General features: G+C 38.8%; 1 protein-coding gene across 6 annotated transcripts in view; it reads right to left on the bottom strand.

Annotated features, from left to right (window-relative positions):
• Positions 1-20,576, bottom strand: part of app (Palmitoyltransferase app) — a 191,758-nt gene that overhangs the window by 33,693 nt on the left and 137,489 nt on the right. The window contains exon 10 of one of the 6 annotated variants that reach the window (XM_070086752.1): positions 7,538-9,145. The exons of the other annotated variants lie outside the window; for them this stretch is intronic. Within the exon in view, the coding sequence (XP_069942853.1) occupies positions 9,057-9,145 (89 nt within the window). The 3' untranslated portion in view covers positions 7,538-9,056. Of the gene's footprint in view, positions 1-7,537; positions 9,146-20,576 lie in introns of those variants that run through there. 6 annotated transcript variants of the gene reach the window in all.

The following is a 20,576-nucleotide window of genomic DNA, read 5'->3' as shown; positions in this document are numbered from 1 at the left end:
AAAAGAATAAAAAAAGGGGGGAGCGGGGAGGAATAGTTCCCAGGAGGAATGAAAGGGCCGGAAATCTCCCTCTGCGCCCAAGAGGACCTCAACACAGCTAGTAGCGCAGATGCAGCATGGAACCCGTGCCATACCCTACCCTTCATGCCAGTAAACCAGCAATCCGGGATAGCAACCTCACATCTGCCAAGCTACCTCAGTGGACAAAAGAGAGGGCGGCTGGATATCCGCCACAAAGCATACCTCCTTCGGCCACCACCCCCGGAATCCGAAAGGTGGCTTCCAGAGATACACCCGTCACCCGAAAGACACCCAAAGCTACTCCGGGATACCGGAGAGGGATCGGGACATCCCCAGGCAATCCAGATTCCACGGCAAACTACGCCACCACCAAGAACCTCAACGGAATGGGATGGACCCCGGTGTCCTTTCCCCTACCTAGGAACTAGCGCGCCTGTGGGAGAAATCCCAAAGGCCAAAAAGAGGGAGGGCAAAAGGGAGGGGTGAGGAGGAGAAGGAGGAATGGAAAAAGGGGAGGATGGGATAGGGGAGGGGAGAATGGGGGGTAATTAGGTTCGGTCTGAGGAAGAAGACCGACAGGGCTAAGTCCTCAGACCAAGAGCCTCTTCACCACGCCAAGGAGCCCCCCTTGAAAAGGAGCCGATTCGTAAATATCACTGACACATCAAAATTCGCGAGAGCATAATTTCGTCAATTTTCCATCAAATTTCGTACTTTTTGTTTTATTACCTTCACAAAAAGATTCTCTACCATTTCATAAGAAAAAATAACAATTTTTTTTTAAATTCTTGGACACTGGGGCACCACTTCAGATTTGGGCCTTGGACCCTAAAGGGGTTAAAGGTAAGTGTCATGTATTCTATTGTTCGTAGAGTACTACAAACTGTGCATGTCTTCTTCAGTTTGTGTGCATTAAACTTAATATTTCATGTGGTAAAAAAATTTTTTCATACTTTTGGGTGTCTTGCACGGATTAATTTGATTTCCATTATTTCTTGTGGGGAAAATTGATTCGCTTTTCGATAATTTTGGTTTACGATGAGCTCTCAGGAACAGATTAATATCGCAAACCGGGGGTCCACTGTATATACTCAAAAACTGTAGCGGCTTCAAATCAAGCAGGAGAAAGCTGGTAGGCCCACATGTGAGAGAATGGGTCTGTGTGGTCAGTGTGCACCATATAAAAGAAATCCTGCAGCACACAGTGCATAACGAGAAAAAAAAATCCAACTGTGTTTTTGGATTAAAATGCCGACTTTGTGGTGTATTTTTGTATAGTATTTATGGTTGTATTCTTGTTTTCTTGGTCCCATTTGATAGAATAGAAAACATGTAGAAACAGAGGTGACTTTGACTGGTTTTACTATGAAAAGAACCTTGAAATGGAGCTCAAAGTAGGGGAAACGTTTAATTTTTGCCGATGTTCAAAAGTAAACAAATGATGTCATTGTCCAATAAATGTCCAACTAGCCTTTCTAATATGCAGTCATGAATGGGTTGACATTATTTATACAATTATTACAATATTGCAGTAGTCTGCATAACTGTAAATCTTCTATTTTTTGTTTGAATAAAAATTCAAAATAGAAAGCAAGAGTAATATCAGAGAGGCCTGGAGACGTGACTGATGAACAAAGATGATGTTATTTTAAAGTCAGGAATGTCTGTATTGTTCATTCTGGATCCTATTTTCAAATTGCAAATTTCTGACCACGTTATTGGGTAGTTGAAATTGGTAAATGGGCAGTTTCTTGTGCTCAATTGATGGAACAAATGGAGTTCTAAAGAAATAGCTATGAGCTTGGTTGACTGGAACAATGGAATTAACCGAAAATAGGGCTCAAAGTGGGCGAAATCGCCGATTCGTAAATATTGCCGAGGTCGCTAACTTCACAAGAGCGTAATTCTGTAAGTTTTCCATCAATGATAGAGAATCTTTTCCCAATGGTAATCACCGGGAAAAGATTCTCTATCATTTCATAAGAATTTTTTTTTTTTTTTTTTTCAAATATTTTGTGACACCAGGAGACACCTCAAGATTTGGGGTTGCACCAGTCAAAGGGTTAATGGGGAAAATCATAGCGGGGACATGTTATAAGCGATGTTCCATGGGGGTTAGTGATAGGTCCTTTGTTGTTCACACTATACATAAACACACAGATAAAACTATAAATAGTGATTTATGCAAGTTTGCCAATGACACTAAAATGAGCCATCAGATTAACCCTTTCAGTGACCCCTCACGTAGAACTATGTCATTGAGGCCAGGGTCCTTCATGTAGTTCTATCATCTTGAACTCAGCTCTGGTAAACTGTGAGTGATAATTTTTGGCCTAGATATTAGAGAACGGGTCAGCAGGGCAAATAAAAAAAAATCCTGCCCCACACATTGTATGATGGGAAAAATAAAACTCTGACAATGTGTTTGGTTTAAAATAGCGACTCTGAGGTGTTTGCTAGGCTGGTTATTATGGTTTTATGGTTTGCGACACTTATGGGCTTATCTGTTGTCTTCCTTCCTTAAAATATTTTCTGTGACTTCTAGTACTTAGGGCTGCCATTTAGCTGCTCATAGGCCTGACTGGCACCTGCCTTTCCAGGCAGGACTATGTACCTGGACACACCTGCTTAGGGCTCTTCTGCATTTTGATATCCTCATTACATTGCTCCTGAAGAAGTGTTGTTGTTGCAATGCGAAAGGCCATGAGCGGCATCATTCTCCCCCCCCTTCCAATGGCCTTGCATATTCAGTAAATAAACACAAAAGAAAACACAGACAATTCATTGTAGTGGATTTCTAACTATCATACAAGAAGCGTTCCTCATTATTTTTTGACTTGCAACCCATGTGTCCACTGACATCCATCATATATTTGGTACTCAGTGTCATTTATTTTAACAAATTAAAAACACTAAGCAGTGCTCATTTGAGATAAGTCTGTCACTTTTCCTTTCCCTCCCTCTTTCTCTGCTCTAGATACAATATTAACAGAAGGAAAGCGAGTCCCTACACAGGTGTACAGAGAACAAGCGAGTCCCTACACAGGTATACAGAGAACATGCGAGTCCCTACACAGGTGTACAGAGAACAGGCGAGTCCCTACACAGGTGTACAGAGAACAGGCGAGTCCCTACACAAGTATACAGCAAACAAGTGAGTCCCTACACAGGTGTACAGAGAACAGGCGAGTCCCTAAACAAGTGTACAGCAAACAAGCGAGTCCCTACACAAGCGTACAGAGAACAAATATCTGAATATTATTAGTGAATTCAAAAAGCAAGTGAAACCCTCATGAGTGATACAAAGTGTGTGCCTCTGGTAAGACAGTGATAGTGTGAATGATGGTGAAGGCGATTTTTTTTTGGGTCATCCCGCCTTGGTGGCAGGCGGCCAGTGTGTAAAAAAAAATGTAAACAAACGTGCAAGAAAACAGGTACATGTTGCTACTTCTACTTACTTTTATGTCACAGTACACAGGCATGTATACACATATATATATATACACACACACACACACCCGAGTTTTCTTCTATTTTATTAATAGTTCTTTTCTTATTTATTTTTCTTATCGTTTCTATTTTTCTTTTTATTTCCATGGTTAAGTGGAAAAGAATCCATCCTCTGTAAACTGTGTGTGTAGCTTACACTAATAAATCAATATTTTTAATGAAATGTGTCTCCAGTGAATTTTATTTATTTTAGAATATATCAGATATAAATTATATAGCTTGCAAATATTAATATATAAAGCTGATCTTTGAACAAGAAATCAACAAAGGTCAGGATGTCATTCAGTTAAGTGAATGTGATAAATGTGGTATGGAACAAAGAAAATAATGTTGTAATACTCCAACAGAATCAAGACAAGTCCATCTATTAGATGTGAATAATCAAGAAAACAACTGTGAAAGACAATCCTACATTATCAATAGCAGTGAGAACTATACCAAACTTCTACTTTGAGTTCACTCATCATCAAATTATTCTACTTTTAAGTCAGCACATTAACTTATAACTAATAACATGTACAAATCCCCATTTCTAAGTCCTATTTTAAGACCAGTATAGAGTGAAAATATATTGAATATATATATTGGTTTGCCCACAATATACAGTGGACCCCCGCATAACGATTACCTCCGAATGTGACCAATTATGTAAGTGTATTTATGTAAGTGCGTTTGTACGTGTATGTTTGGGGGTCTGAAATGGACTAATCTACTTCACAATATTTCTTATGGGAACAAATTCGGTCAGTACTGGCACCTGAACATACTTCTGGAGTGAAAAAATATCATTAACCGGGGGTCCACTGTATATTCAAAATATATTTCACAAAAAACAAGATGTAAAAGTTCCTTAAAACTAGACTATTACTGTGCATAGATGAAGCCACAAAGCACTTATTAATAAAATAAAATATAATAGAAAAAACACAGAACAACACTTCCAATGTAGATTAACAAAGTCTTCTGTTTAAATAAAGTTACACACGAAGTTTTTTCTACAAAAGCAAGATGACCCAAAGAAGGAATACATTCATTATAAAATTTAATTTCTGCTCAATGGCAAGAAATGGAACCACCAAACATCATAAGAAACTGAAAACATTTAGCCAACAAAGACTTATTCTATGAAATACAGTAGACTCGCACGAGATGCAGCATGTTATTGTGAAAGGATGGCTGAGAAATTGTGGCATAACTTTCTATATGACACCATAAAACTTCTATAGGATGCCATGGCTAATAAAACAAAGATCTCTCACATCAATGTACAGCTTCCTAGTCACATAACCATCTCCAAACACTTCTTTATCAACAAGCAAGAGAACAAGGAATTTAAGGAAGGATAATTCATCCTTGTCCTTATCACAAACAAGAAAATTGTAGTACAGTCATACACTGCCTTACGTTACTTTGGCTTACATCAACTTTGCCGTTACACAACTTTTCTAGAGTAAATCTCAGTTCAGAGAATGTCATTATGTCCAATGTTACATCACTTGACAATGTCGCCTATGTCATAATAAAAGGATGAAAAATACAGTGGACCCCTGGTTTTTGGCTGGTGCAGAAATCATACAGTTTAGATTTCGAGCACTTTTTTGGAGAAATTACCCCCCCCCCCGGGTTTCATACATCCCCTCGGAAATCGTTGGTACCAGACATGTGCGCCTGGGCCACTCATATTTTTGTGACTCACTCTTGGCCACATTAAATTTCTTATTTTAGGTTAATATAGACAGTTTCATTAATTCATCTATGATATTTTCCTCAAAATTATGTAAGAAACGCATTACATTGCATATAAACATGCAATGTTTATAAGCAGTGGAGGGTACACATTACGTTTTCTCTGGTCCAGTGTTAGAGAAAACTGTATGAATCAGCGTTGGGCCAGTAACCGTCCTTTATACATACTCTTTTGTTTACAATTCTTGGCATGAATTATTCATTAATTCTCCCTTTATTTATGATGGCATCTAAAGGTAGTTGTTAGTAACACTTAAACTCGGTGAACATGTCGATGGTAATGATATGGCTGTAGGCCGCAGTGTATGTAGCCGGTAGGTATACACTGGGATGTAGTCCACCTGGGACCACAAACAAATACTACTCACCAACAAGAGTCTTCAATAAAGGTATGTAATGTTCATTTGTCATTAAAATTACATAGTCATTTATATATTTATCTCTCATTGTTTTGTGTATGTAAAACTTTAGTTATTCTCTATAAATGTATTTTTTGTTAATATTTTTGGGTGTCTGAAATGGATTAATTGGATTTACATTACTTATGGAAAATATTGCTTCGTTTTTTGGCCATTTCAGATTTCGGCCAACCTCCTGGAAAGGATTAATTACAAAAACCAGGGGTCTACTGTATACAGAACATTAAACTCCAATATCAACCCTCCACTCAAACTTCTCCTAGACAGCTACAACAGAACACACAGACATAAGACAAGGCACAAAACACTTTTTGACATCCCTTGTGTCCGTCTCACACTATGCAAAAATGCAATGCACATAAAGGGCCCGAATCTGGATCTCTTTGCCTGAAACAGCAAGAGGTCCCCTGCCCACAAATCAATTTAGGACCATACTCAAAAATCATCTCGTCTCTCAGTAAAAACCATACCCACACCATGCTAAACTAACAAAATTTAAAGCAATTTTCCCAAATATTTTATTATCCTTTAATTATTAAGCCATTATTACAAACTTAAAAATGTATGTTTGTATCATAAATTGTACTACCTCATACTAACAATAGAGTAAAATATTGAATATTTGTATTCTACCACTTTTCACCTGTCTAGATTTAAGTCATCTCTAAGTATTAGGTTAAGTTTGCCCAAAATGCCTCAGCATGATAGTGGCTTTCTTTGTACCAATCAAATTACAAAATGTAAACACATTGTAACCTTAGCAAAGAAATAAAATTTTATTTATTTTATTTGTTTATTATTTATTGTGCAGTCAATTACATTATACAGTAGTTCCCCTGTATCCGCAGGGACTATGTTCCAAGACCTAGCGTAGATACCTGAAACCATGGATAGTAGTGAACCCTTACATATACAACGCCATTCTTTGCTTACATTCATACCCATGATAAAGCTTAATTGATAAATTATACAGAATAAAGTCTAGAATTAGCATTTTTCACTGATGAGAAACATTTCATGGCTTCTCTTGGGCTTTGAAGAACTGCCAGCTTCACTGCTTTTGCACTTTGGGGTCATTATTAAGCAAAATTAAGGGTTATTTTCAGGCAACGGTAAACCACGGATAACTGAAACTGCGGATACTGAATCCATGGAAACGGGTTCTATTGTATTAAATTTTCTGGTGAAAGTGCTTCTGCTGACCACATTTGAGCAGATGATTTCTGTGCTGACCTCAGGAAATTATTTCTGAGGGTGGCTACAAACTTATATTTGCCTGCAAGAGAAAAGTGCACAGGAATTCAAGACAGCAAAGAACTGCTTCAGCTCATTCAGCTTCATTCTCCCTAACTGCAAAAACTGATAATCTCGTTCAGGCCACAGGTTCATAGGGTCTCCATCACGTGTGTGCCACCCTTAAGTATATCTTGATTTTCTTCAAAACACTAAGGACGGGTGTTAATGTTGCAGTTTTATAACTGTAGTGTAGGCACACCTCTGGCAAGACAATGATGGAGTGAATGATGATAAAAGTTTTTCTTTTTTTGGCCATCCTGCCTTGGTGGGATACGGCCGATGTGTTAATAAAATAAAATAAAAAACTTTTTTTTTTTTGTACCTCCAGGGTCACTCACATTCCTCTTGGGTGCCATGGTTACTATCCAAAGATGAGATGATGAAAAGATAAAAAAAAAAAAAAAAAAAAAAAAAAATAACTTACACAGGCTACGTATGGTATTAGAAGCACACGAACAGAGCACTGAGGCGAGGGAGGTTGTGTATGTTATGTATACCTAACCCAAAAGGCAATGGATTATCCCTGAGGCTCACTGCAACACAGTGGAAAGAACCCAGTGTGTGCCACATTTTGATTACATGTATTCATCCATGTACACTGATTAATATGAAGTGTTCACAGAAAATATGCCACAATTCTGCAACCATGTTAAGGTGAAAACATTTTAACAAACTGTGTGTTAGCTGACGGTCTACTGTAATCTCCAAAAGCAAATGATTATCCATGTCTTTGCATGAGCAGAGAATATACCCTTAGAGGGATGTTAATAAGGGAAAGTGAACATGTGTGAGAAGTCTTCAAAGTATTTTCAGAAAGTGCTGACTGACAACTTTGCTTAAAATTCATAAGGTGTTAGTGGACGACAAGGCGAGCAGTAGGGATATGTGTGAGATATGTAGATTACCAGACCAATGGAGTGAAATGTGAGGTTAATAGAATCAGTTATAAGCATACTTTATAGAAGTTTGGTCCTATGGAAGGTAAGCAAACATAATAGACTGAAAAGGGAAATACTATTGTATACAAAAGTAAAAATATAAAAGTAACCAACTGTATGTAAAAAGAAAATGAAAGATGAAATTTAGGAGAGTGAAAATGAAGTTACATAAGATTTAAAAATCAGGTTGGAAGATTAAGTTTTTGACAGAGATGTTTGGAAACATCTTAGTCCTAGTTAATCCCTCAAGAGGCCATTTATTTTCTTCTTGCAAAGAACTAGGCAACCAAAATAAAGATCAATGGTACATATATTTATATTCTTTCTGAAAGGAACAAGGTAACCAAGATATAGATAACAGTACACTGATATATGTCCTTCCTACAGAAAACAAGATATCAGAAATACAGGTTAATAAGATATACGATATGTAAAAGTGTGTGTGTGTGTGTTTACATTTCTTAAGGGTGAGCACTTAATTGTAAGTTCATTAAAAGTATTTCCCACACATAAATCAAGTGCACATCACCAAAGCACTAAAAGCACACCCCAAAATAAAACATTATGTTTCTGATTCTGTTTAACATTAATGCATTAAATGCAGTTGGAAGTTCCCACCAAAAACATAAATGATCCAATAACTTAAGCTTTATGTATAAATTAGTAAATCCAGAATAACCAATGTAATGCTCAGTACAGTACTTACTTCAATTAAAACAGTGAGAAGCTGAAATTTTTAACATGCAATTTTGTTTCATAATAGTTTTGTATTAAAATAAAAAAAAATCACTGAGCTAGTCAGGTTAAATGGCATATTACAAAATAACATATTGGTTAAGGGACTGCATCACAATTATTTCGTAAGTGCTGACGGCTTATGAGAAATTTTCATAGCACTGAACACAGAATAATCCATTTTATTTCTTCCTTTGATTTAATTTCATGAGTAATAGAAGACAAAGAAGTAAAGCCTATTGGCCATGCAATAAATGCTTTCTGTAGGTGAAGATACAGAATAAGCTAAGGTGTACCATGTGTGTGAACTAAAACAAAGTGTTGCACGGAATACACTGTCTTAGCTTTACCCCCTAGATCTTGACGCAGATGTTGCCTATCTCTCCAACCTTCAGATGAGGTAGTAGTAGGTGCCAGACTCAGAGTACCACGAGGCACGGTGCTCATAGGCCGGTGCTACCCGAAAGTTCCCTCCGTAACCTTATGGATATAAGCGCCCGGAAAAAATTAACACTACAGCAAAAAAACACAGTATCATCAATTTACAAGTGAACGAAACTTTATGCTGGACTTGAGAGAGATCTTCTTATCTATTTTGCTATATAAGTTATACCTGTTTGCTGTATGAGAACTTTCTTAACAATAACCTCCTTTAATTGTTCACTTATCTGATCAATAATTTTGCTATGTTTTGAGACATGCATTTAAATTTTATTGTACTGAAACTTTGTTTAGGAAACCATAATAAGCTGAGTCAAATTGCTATGTAGGACATTAAATGAAACATATGACCAAAAAAGTATGTCCAAGTATGTCCAATTATACTACTGTGAATGGGTGAATCTACAAACAATTAAATCAAGTTTATTACAATGATATTAAGAACAGTCATTAAAGAAAAACTATCCATATAATAATCAAGTGAAAAATAAGCTAGTTGACCTAAAACATAATTTTCTGCAATTAATTATAATAAAACAATGTACGTTTCAAACGCATACATCATATATAGCAAAAGCACACCAACCAGCATCCATCGGCACTGGAAATACTGTATGCCAAAATGACACATTTATATGAATGGGCGAGAATATCAACAAGAGATATTCATAAGTGAGAGAACAAGACATGCAGAGAATGTAAACAAACAGATGAATGCATATTAACTCTTGTTTGCTTATGGTTCATATGCATCCATTTCACATACATTTGTGAAGCTTTTACAATAGAAATATCTTACATTGTGTACAAGTTGTCTTCACATTGGTGCAATAGAATAAATAAACAGCAACACTCCCATTCTCATGTGACACACCATTTTTAGAGTGAATGATGCTATAAGTGAGGGCATACAAAAGGAATAATTTTCAACAGTTACCCCTCAGTAATACCAATGAGTACACATTTTCTGTGGTGTTGGACTAGAGAAAACGTAATTCTTGCCGTCATCCTACAAGCCGCCCAGCTACCACATCTCATATTTGTGTCAGTTTTTTCTACTGTGGGTGTATGTACTATGCTTATATATTATATAATGTATTTCTTATATAATTTTGAAAAAATATCATAGATGGATTAATGAAAATGCCTATCTTAACGTAATCTACAATATTTCAAGCGCTCCCAGGCGATTATTATTATGGCATCTTCAACACTAGTGAGACACTTTTAGTGATTTTAATGTGTACCTGCATGCCAGCATAGTGTACAAGTTTATATAGGTACAGGTACACATAAGTATAATTATCAGGGTATACATAAAATACGCAATAACTTGAAATTTTGGAAAGTTTCCAGACATAATCAAGAGACACAGAAACTGGCACGTGGATGCCATAATAGCAAATCAAGGAGGGAGCCATATGAACGAATTTTAGTCATTTGATATGTCCATATTAGTGAACTGCTGTAAAGCAGGGCCCTCCTTATGTACAGTAATACTTGTTGTCTCTTAAATTTATCTTACTTCTTGGAATATTTTTTTATACTTTAATATATTTAGTTTGTATTTGTGTGCATTGTCTCTTGAGTATTCACCAAAACCCCACACTTTGGAGAGGGACCTTATACTAACATTTTGGTCAGTCCTGGACCAGTGTCAAGTCACAACAGTCAAGGGCAGATTATATCTTGTTAAAGTTTCTTTCTTTAATACTATACAGGTTTTTGGCAAAATGCCCTAGCCATGGCGCTGTAACTTATTATGCTTGTTTCTGGGCATACTACTTGTAACCAATTTTCTATGACAGTATTGTTTAAGCAGTGTTATACATTATATAAGTGACTCTGTATGCAAACCTAAAGGACAGCCACATGGAGAATATAAAATCTGAATTAATTATGTTGTCACAGGTATTTATGTATTTACAGTATCATATAGGTTATCATTTTACACATACCTCGCTGTGTGACAATCTGTGCAACATGTTTATATATAATTGAATCATTGTTTCACAAAAAGCATTTTTGAATATATGAATAGATCTTTTGCATATGATAGAGTGGATAGGGGAGCAATGTGGTAGATGTTGCAAGTACAGTGGTTCCTCAATAATCGTCCGGCCTGAAAGTCGTCCATTTCAGAAATAGTCGGGTTATTTCGTCTAAACATTGGCTCGTAAATGGTCCATTAACTTGCTAATCGTCTTTTGTCCTGGACGCGTACTGACGGCTCTGAGCCGCGTCGGCCTCCCTTCCCAGCCAGTGTGCCATTGTTTACCAGTGAGTGACGGTGAGGGGACCGTCCCCTCACGTGTTCATACAAAATACAGAGGACCCTCGAGTTTCGGCAGCCTCGACTTTCGTGAAATTCGACCTTCGACGAGTTTTTTTTTTTTGGAAAAATTTGGCCTCGAGTTTCGTGAAAAAACTCGTGTTTCGGCGACCGTCCGGTACCCGTTCGCCCATCACCGCGCACACAAAGCCAGTCTCCCACGCCATTCACGCTCAGTGTGCCATTGTTTACCAACACGTGACCATCACCCCGCGGGTTCATACGTAATAATCCATTGTTTTTTGTGATTACAACTGCTAAATAAGTCACCATGAGCCCAAGGAAAGCTAGTGCAAGCCCTTTGGTAAAGAAAGTGAGGAACACGATCGAATTCAAGAAGGAAATCCTTGAAAAATATGAGAGTGGAGTGCGTGTTACAGAGCTTGCCAGGATGTATGGCAAGCCCCATTCAACCATCACTTCGATCGTGGCGAAAGAAAAGGAAATAAAGTGTGCTGTTGTTGCAAAAGGGGTGGATATGCTGACAAAAAGGAGATCACAAATCCTCGAAGAAGTGGAGAGGTTATTGTTGGTGTGGATTACCGAAAAACAGTTAGCAGGAGATAGTGTTATGCAGTCGATAATATGTGAAAAGGCAAGGCAGTTGCATGACGATCTCGTAAAGAACATGCCTGCAATAAGTGGTGATGCTTGTAATTTTAAGACCAGCTAAGGTTGGTTTGAGAGATTTAAGAAGTGTTGTGGCATTCACAGTGTGATAAGGCATAGTGAGGCTGCCAGCGCTGACAAAAAAGCAGCTGAGAAGTTTGTACAGGAGTTTAAGGAGTGCGTAGACACTGGAGAATTCAAACCCCAGCAAGTGTTTAATTGTGACGAAACAGGCCTCTTCTGGAAGAAAATGCCAAAGAGGACCTACATCACGCAGGAGGAAGCGGCACTCCCAGGACACAAGCCTATGAAAGACAGGCTTACTCTCATGTTTTGTAGTAATGCTAGTGGGGATTTTAAAGTGAAGCCTTTACTGGTGTATCACTCTGAAAATCAAAGAGTGTTCAAGAAATACAGTGTCGCCAAGAGTAACTTGTGTGTGATGTGGAAGGCTAACAGTAAGGCATGGGTCACAAGGGAAATTTTCCTAGACTGGTTTAATGAAGTGTTTGGCCCCAGTGTGAAGAAATACCTCCTGGAAAATAAATTGCCACTCAAATGCCTCCTGGTAATGGACAATGCTCCTGTTCATCCTCCAGACTTGGAAGAGCAAATAGTGGAGGAGTTTAGTTTCATCACGGTGAAGTTCTTGCCTTCTAATACCACTCATCTCCTCCAGCCCATGGACCAGCAGGTCATTTCAAACTTCAAAAAACTCTACACTAAAGCAGTGTTTCAGAAGTGTTTTGAAGTGACCTCAGACACTGAATTGACCCTAAGAGTTCTGGAAAGATCACTTTAATATCCTCCATTGCATAAACCTCATAGGTAAGTCTTGGGAGGGAGTGACTCCCAGGACTTTGAACTCTGCTTGGAGAAATTTGTGGCCAGATTGTGTACAAGAGAGGGATTTTGAAGGGTTTGTGGCTGACCCTAAGGAACCTATGCCAGTTGTGGAAACTATTGTGGCATTGGGGATGTCCCTGGGGTTGGAGGTGAGTGGTGAGGATGTGGAAGAGTTGGTGGAGGACCACAGGGAAGAGCTAACCACTGAAGAGCTGCAAGAGCTTCATCTGCAACAGCAACAGATCACAGCTCAGGAAACTGCTGCAGAGGAGGAGGAAGAGAGATGGAGGAAGGTGCCTTCTTCAAAGATTAAGGACATTTGTGGAAAGTGGACTGAAGTGCAAACATTTATGGATGAACTTCACCCTAACAAAGCTGTTGCATGCCGTATTGGAAACATGTACAATGACAGTGTTGTGTCCCACTTCAGGAAAATCTTAAAGCAACGCCACAAACAGACCTCTCTGGACAGATATTTTGTGCGACAGGGGTCCAGTGACTCTCAAGCTGGTCCCAGTGGCATTAAAAGAAGAAGGGAAGTAACCCCAGATATGGACTTCATACCTGAAGTCCTAATGGAAGGAGATTCTCCTTCCAAAAAATAGTGTACACCTTCCTCCTATCCCCTCTTCCATCCACGCAGAAGTCTTCAGTAAAGATAAGTGTAATGTTGTTATTATTTATTTTAAATGCATGTACTTGATTTCTGATTGTTTTCATTATGTAAATCTTTATTTAACCCGTCCAAACGTATATATACGTTTTTTCAACATTTGAAAGTATGTAAAAAAAAGTAGATCTTGTTTTTGTTTTTTTACATTTAAAAATGTGTAAAAAAACTTTGATCTACTTTTTTTTTGTTATATTTGAAAATATGTAAAAAACATAGATCTACTTTTGTAGCACTACACATGTGAACGTAGATCTGCTTGGACCGTTTACGGGTTAATTTGAAAAAAAATATTTTATTTTAATATTTTGGGTGTCTGGAACGGATTAACTTTATTTCCATTATTTCTTAGGGGGAAAATGGTTTCGAGTTTCGCTAATTTCGACCTTCGGCGGGCTCTCTGGAACGGATTAATCATGAAACTCAGGGGTCCACTGTATTTCATAATATTCCATTCATTTTAGTGCTTGCAAGTGCTAAATAAGCTACCATGGCTCCAAAGAAAGCTCCAAGTGCCAAGCCTTTGGTAATGAAGGTGAGAAATACGAATGAGTTTAAGAAAAACATCACTGAACAATGTGAAAGTGGCGTACATGTGGGCGAACTGGCCAGGATGTATAACAAATCCCATACAACCATATCTTCCATCATAGCCAAGAGAAAGGAAATTAAGGAAGCTGTTGTTGCAAAGGGGGTAAATATGCTGACAAAAATGAGATCACCAGTACTCGAAGATGTTGAGAAGTTATTATTGGTGTGGATAAATGAGAAACAATTAGCAGGAGATTGTCTTATGACGTCGATTATTTGTAAAAAGGCTAGGCAGTTGCATGACAATTTGGTAAAGAAATTGCCTGCAACTAGTGGTGATGCAAGTGAATTTAAGGCAAGCAGAGGCTGGTTTGAGAGATTTAACCCTTTCAGGGTCCGTCCCGTAGATCTATGCTTTACGTTCAGGGTCCAAACCGTAGATCTACGTCACGAGCTCAGCTCACTCTGATAAACTGTGAGTGGTACATTTGGGCCTAGATATGAGAGAATACATCTATGTGGTATGTGTGCACAACATAAAACAGATCCTGCAGCACACTGTGTATAATGGGAGAAAAAAACTGAAATCATGATTTTTCGATTAAAACAGCGACTTTGCAGTGTTTCTACGTATGTTTTTTTATAGCTGTATTTGCGATTTCTTGGTTTCATTTGATAGAATGGAAGACATTACAGAAATAGAGATGATTTTGACTGGTTTTAGCACTGGAAATGGCTTGAAACTGAGCTCAAAGTAGCAGAAATGTTAAATTTTTGCCGATATTCAAGAGTAAAAAAATGACCTCACACGTCTAATACACGCCAGCTGGTGGGTCTAATATGCATTCACAAATATGGTGATGATATTTATACAATTATTACAGTATTGCATAACAGTAAATCTTCTATTTTTTGGTGTGAATAAAAATTCATTACGTGAATAAAAAATAAAAATGGAATTTATTTGTAAAGCCTCAAAACGTAACTAATGAACAGAGGAAATGTTAGTTTAGTGCCAGGAATACCTACATTGTTTATTCTGGACCCTATTTTGAAATTGGAATATTTTGAACTTTGTGTTAAATTGGCCAAATTAACAATTTCCGATCACTTTAATTTGTAGTTGAAACAGTTGACTTGGCGATTTCTTGTGCTCAATCGATAGAATAGAAGTAATACTAGTGAAATAGCTAAGAATCTGGTTGGCTGGAATAATGTAATTGGCCTAAAATGGGAGTCAAAGTCGGCAAAATCGCCGATTCGTAAATATCACTGACACATCAAAATTCGTGAGAGCATAATTTCGTCAATTTTCCATCAAATTTCGTACTTTTTGTTTTATTACCTTCACAAAAAGATTCTCTACCATTTTATAAGAAAAAATAACAATTTTTTTTTTTTTAAATTCTTGGACACTGGGGCACCACTTCAGATTTGGGCCTTGGACCCTGAAGGGGTTAAGAAGCGTACTGGCATACACAGTGTGATAAGGCATGGCGAGGCTGCCAGTTCGGACCAAAAAGCTGCTGAAAAATATGTGTATGAATTCAAGGAGTACATAGAGGCTGAAGGACTGAAACCTAAACAAGTGTGCAATTGTGACGAAACAGGCCTCTTTTGGAAGAAAATGCCAAAGAGGACCTACATTACTCAGAAAGAAAAGGCACTGCCAGGACACAAGCCTATGAAAGACAGGCTGAAGCTCATGTTCTGTGCTAATGCTAGTGGAGATTTCAAAGTGAAGCCGTTACTAGTGTACCATACTAAAAATCCCAGAGCATTCAAGAAAAACAATGTTATGAAGAGTAAATTGTGTGTGTTTTGGAGATCTAATAATAAGGCATGGGTCACGAGGGAAATTTTCGTCGAGAGGTTCAATGAAGTGTTTGGCCCTAATGTGAAGAATTACCTCCTGGAAAAGAAATTGGATCTCAAGTGCCTCCTAGTAATGGACAATGCACCTGCTCATCCTCCAAACTTGGATGACCTAATTCTGAAGGAGTTTGGGTTCATCACAGTAAAGTTCTTGCCCCCAAATACCACTCCTCTCCTCCAGGCCATGGACCAGCAGGTCATTTCAAACTTTAAAAAACACTACACCAAAGCAATGTTTGAAAGGTGCTTTAATGTGACCTCAGACACTCACTTGACCCTAAGACATTTTTTGGAAAGAATACTTCAGTATTCTCCATTGCATAAGCCTTATAGGTAAGGCTTGGGAGGGAGTGACTACCAGGACTTTGAACTCTGCTTGGACAAACTTGTGGCCAGATTGTGTCCACAGGAGGGATTTTGAAGGGTTTGAGGCAGCCCCTGATGAGCCTATGTCAGTTGTGAACTCTATTGTGGCACTGGGGAGTTCCATGGGGTTGGATGTGAGTTTGGAGGATGTGGAAGAGTTGGCGGAGGACCACAACTAAGAGCTAACCACTGAGGAGCTGCAAAAGCTTCAGCAGGAAGAGCAACAGATCGCAGCTCAGAATCTTGCTGCAGAGGAGGAGGAAGAGAGATGGAAGAAGGTGCCTTCTTCAGAAATTAAGATTTTTGAAATGTGGGGTAGGATGGAAAGATTTATGGAGAAACATCACCCTGAGAGGGATGTTGCAAGCCATATCAGCAACTTGTACAGTGACAGAGTCTTGGCCCATTTTAGGGAAGTTTTAAAGAGATGCCAGAAACAGAGCTCTCTGGACAGTGTTTTTGTGAGACAGGACTCCAGTGACTCTCAAGGTGGTCCTAGTGGCATTAAGAAACAGAGAAGAGAAATAACCCCAGAAAAGCACTTGGTACCTGAGGTGTTGATGGAAGGGGATTCCCCCTCCAAACAGTAACTAATCCAATCTCTCTCCTTCTCCAGTCTTCCATACACTAAGAAGAATTGCCAATAAAGGTAAGTGTTATGCTGTTAATGTTTCATTCATCATGTCCCATTGTATTGTTTATGTACTACATCTATATTTCATGTAAAAAAATTTTTTGTTTTAATACTTCTGGGTGTCAGGAACGGATTAATTGTATTTACATTACTTCTTAGGGGGAAAATTGATTCGAAAATCGTCTATTTCGATAATAGTCCCACTTCCAGGAACGGATTAAGGATGATAATTGAGGGACCACTGTACATGGAATAGGTGGTAAGTTACTAAATGCTGTAAAGACTGTGTATGAGAATAGTGAGGCTCAGGTTAGGGTGTGTAGAAGAGAGGGAGACTACTTCCCGGTAAAAGTAGGTCTTAGACAGTGATGTGTAATGTCACCATGGTTGTTTAATATATTTATAGATGGGGTTGTAAAAGAAGTAAATGCTAGGGTGTTTGGGAGAGGGATGGGATTAAATTATGGGGAATTAAATACAAAATGGGAATTGACACAGTTGCTTTTTGCTAATGATACTGTGCTTATGGGATATTCTAAAGAAAAACTGCAAAAGGTTATGTATGAGTTTGGGAGTGTGTATAAAGGTAGAAAGTTAAAAGTGAACATAGAAAAGAGTAAGGTGATGAGGGTGTCAAATGATTTAGATAAAAACTGGATATCAAATTGGGGAGGAGGAGTATGGAAGAAGTGAATGTTTTCTGATACTTGGGAGTTGACGTGTCGGCGGATGGATTTATGAAGGATGAGGTTAATCAAAGAATTGAAGAGGGAAAACAGGTGAGTGGTGTGTTGAGGTATATGTGGAGACAAAAAACGTTATCTATGGAGGCAAAGAAGGGAATGTATGAAAGTATAGTAGTACCAACACTCTTATATGGGTGTGAAGCTTGGGTTGTGAATGCAGCAGCGAGGAGGCGGTTGGAGGCAGTGGAGATGCCCTGTCTAAGGGCAATGTGTGGTGTAAATATTATGCAGAAAATTCGGAGTGTAGAAATTAGGAGACGGTGTGGAGTTAATAAAAGTATTAGTCAAAGGGCTGAAGAGGGGTTGTTGAGGTGGTTTGGTCATTTAGAGAGAATGGATCAAAGTAGAATGACATGGAGAGCATTTAAATCTGTAAGGGAAGGAAGGCGGGGTAGGGGTCGTCCTCGAAAAGGTTGGAAGGAAGGGGTAAGGGAGGTTTTGTGGGTGAGGGGCTTGGACTTCCAACAGGAGTGCATGAGCGTGTTCAATAGGAGTGAATGGAGACGAATGGTATTTGGGACCTGACGATTTGTTGGAATGTGAGCAGGGTAATATTTAGTGAAGGGATTCAGGTAGTAGGTTGGTAGACATCAACCACCCAGGGAGGTACTACCGTCCTGCCAAGTGAGTGTAAAACGGAAACCTGTAATTGTTTTACATGATGGTAGGATTGCTGGTGTCTTTTTTTCTGTCTCATAAACATGCAAGATTACAGGTACGTCTTGCTACTTCTACTTACACTTAGGTCACACTACACATACATGTACATGTTTATTTATACACACTAATCTGAGTTTTCTTTGATTTTATCTTAATAGTTCTTGGTCTTATTACTTTTCCTTTTATATCCATGGGGAAATGGAATAAGAATCTTTCCTCCGTATGCCATGAGTGTTGTAAAAGTCGACTAAAATGCCGGGAACAATGGGCTAGTAACTCCTTTTCCTGTAATAATTACTAAAAATAATAATAAGAAGAAAACTGTCAACTCGCATCTTTCAGCACTGCCTAGTACAGTGTAAATGGCCCTCTCTGTGGAAAGAGGCAAATGTAGTCCCTGTTCACAAAAAGAAGAGCAGAGCAGAAATCAGCAACTACAGACCAGTGTCACTCCTATCAATCACTGGTAAGGTCCTTGAGACAATAATCTCAAGACAAATGACAGAGTTTTTTGGCTACCACTCACTACTTTGTGATCGTTAATATGGCTTTAGGAAAGGTTACTCTGCTGCTGATCTGTTGTTAAACCTCTCCACTAACTGGCACCAGTCACTGGATGAATCCAAAGTCAGCTGTGTGGTAGCACTGGACATTGCTGGTGCTTTTGACCGGGTGTGGCACAAGGGCCTCTTAGCAAAACTTCAAGCACTGGGAATTGCAGGCTCTACACTATGTCTCCTCAGTGATTACCTTCATGGTAGATCTCTAAGTGTAGTTCTCAATGGAACGGAATCAGCAAGACATCCTATTGGGGCAAGTGTTCCACAAGGAAGTGTGCTGGGACCATTGTCATGGAATGTCTACTTCAACGACCTTCTTTATCTCATCCCAGAATCCCATGCATATGCAGATGACTGTACACTGACAATCGCTTATCCAAGAGAAGAAATGCCAGCTGCTCTAAGCTACATCAATCACCAGCTAAGAGCTATATCAGCTTGGGGAAATATATGGCAAGTAACATTTGCACCTGAGAAAATGCAAATGATGATCGTCTCTAGGCACCATGATGGTAATGCTGGTGCAGTAGTAAGGATGAATGGGAGGATGTTGGCACCTGGAGAAGAAGTTGATATCCTTGGGGTGAAATTTGACTCCAAACTAACCATGAAGAACCATGTTGTAAATCTAGCAAATAAGGCAGCCAGGAAGCTTACAGCACTTCACCGTATCTCACATCTGCTTGACAGTAGGGGTTGCAAGATTCTGTACGAGGCACAAGTATGCTCACACCTTGAGTATGCCCCACTTTCTTGGTTTGCCTGCCCTCCCCTCTCATCTGCGACTGCTTGACAGAGTGGAGAACAGAGCAAGATGTCTCATCTCTCACCTGGACCCATCCTGGATAGATCTGTCATTTCAGCAGAGCCTTCAACACAGGAGGGATGTGGATGGCCTTACTGTTATGTACAAGGCCAATATTGTCAAAGTACCACACTTGGATCCACTTCGAGGACAGCGTGAAACAAACTTTTATGCCACAAGACGGGCAGAAAGCAGCAACTTCACTCTGGCTGTACCCTTCTCCAGAACATCACTCCATCTGAGATCATATATACCGAGGATGACTCGAGTATGGAACACATTCGTACAGCATAATGATGTCAACGAGATAAAGTCAGTTGATCAAATGAAAATGCTGGCCCACAGATGGCTCCAACTTCATCCTGTTCCCTACTTGTATGTCTCATAACAATAAAAATACAGTGGAACCTCAAATATCGAACTTTCTTCGGTCCAGAAGGCTGTTCGAGTGACTTTACCGAATGAATTTATTCCCATCAGGAATAATGTAAATTAGATTAGTCCATTTCAGACCCTCAAAAATACACTTACAAAAGCACTTACAAAAATACACTTGCATAATTGGTTGTGTTGGGAGCAGTTCGATTTTTGAGGTTCCACTGTACTTTCAAATGAGCTGATGTAGGTAACAGCTCTTAGCTTGCCAATAAAGTTAGGAATCCTTAACCTGTAAATAGCTTGTCAATAAAGCTAGGGATCCTTAACCTTGTCAAACCCTTAAAAAAAAAAAAAAAAAAAAAAAAGTGGGAAGTCTGAATGTGCGTGGATGTTGTGCAAATGATAAGAGATGATTGTGGATGTTATGAATGAGAAGAAGCTGGATGCCCTGGCTTTAA

The sequence above is a fragment of the Cherax quadricarinatus genome, chromosome 19 (genome assembly GCF_038502225.1).
Source record: "Cherax quadricarinatus isolate ZL_2023a chromosome 19, ASM3850222v1, whole genome shotgun sequence".
Taxonomy (NCBI): domain Eukaryota; kingdom Metazoa; phylum Arthropoda; class Malacostraca; order Decapoda; family Parastacidae; genus Cherax; species Cherax quadricarinatus.
The sequence above is the reverse complement of the archived record's forward strand: the minus strand, read 5'-3'. Positions and strand labels throughout refer to the sequence as shown.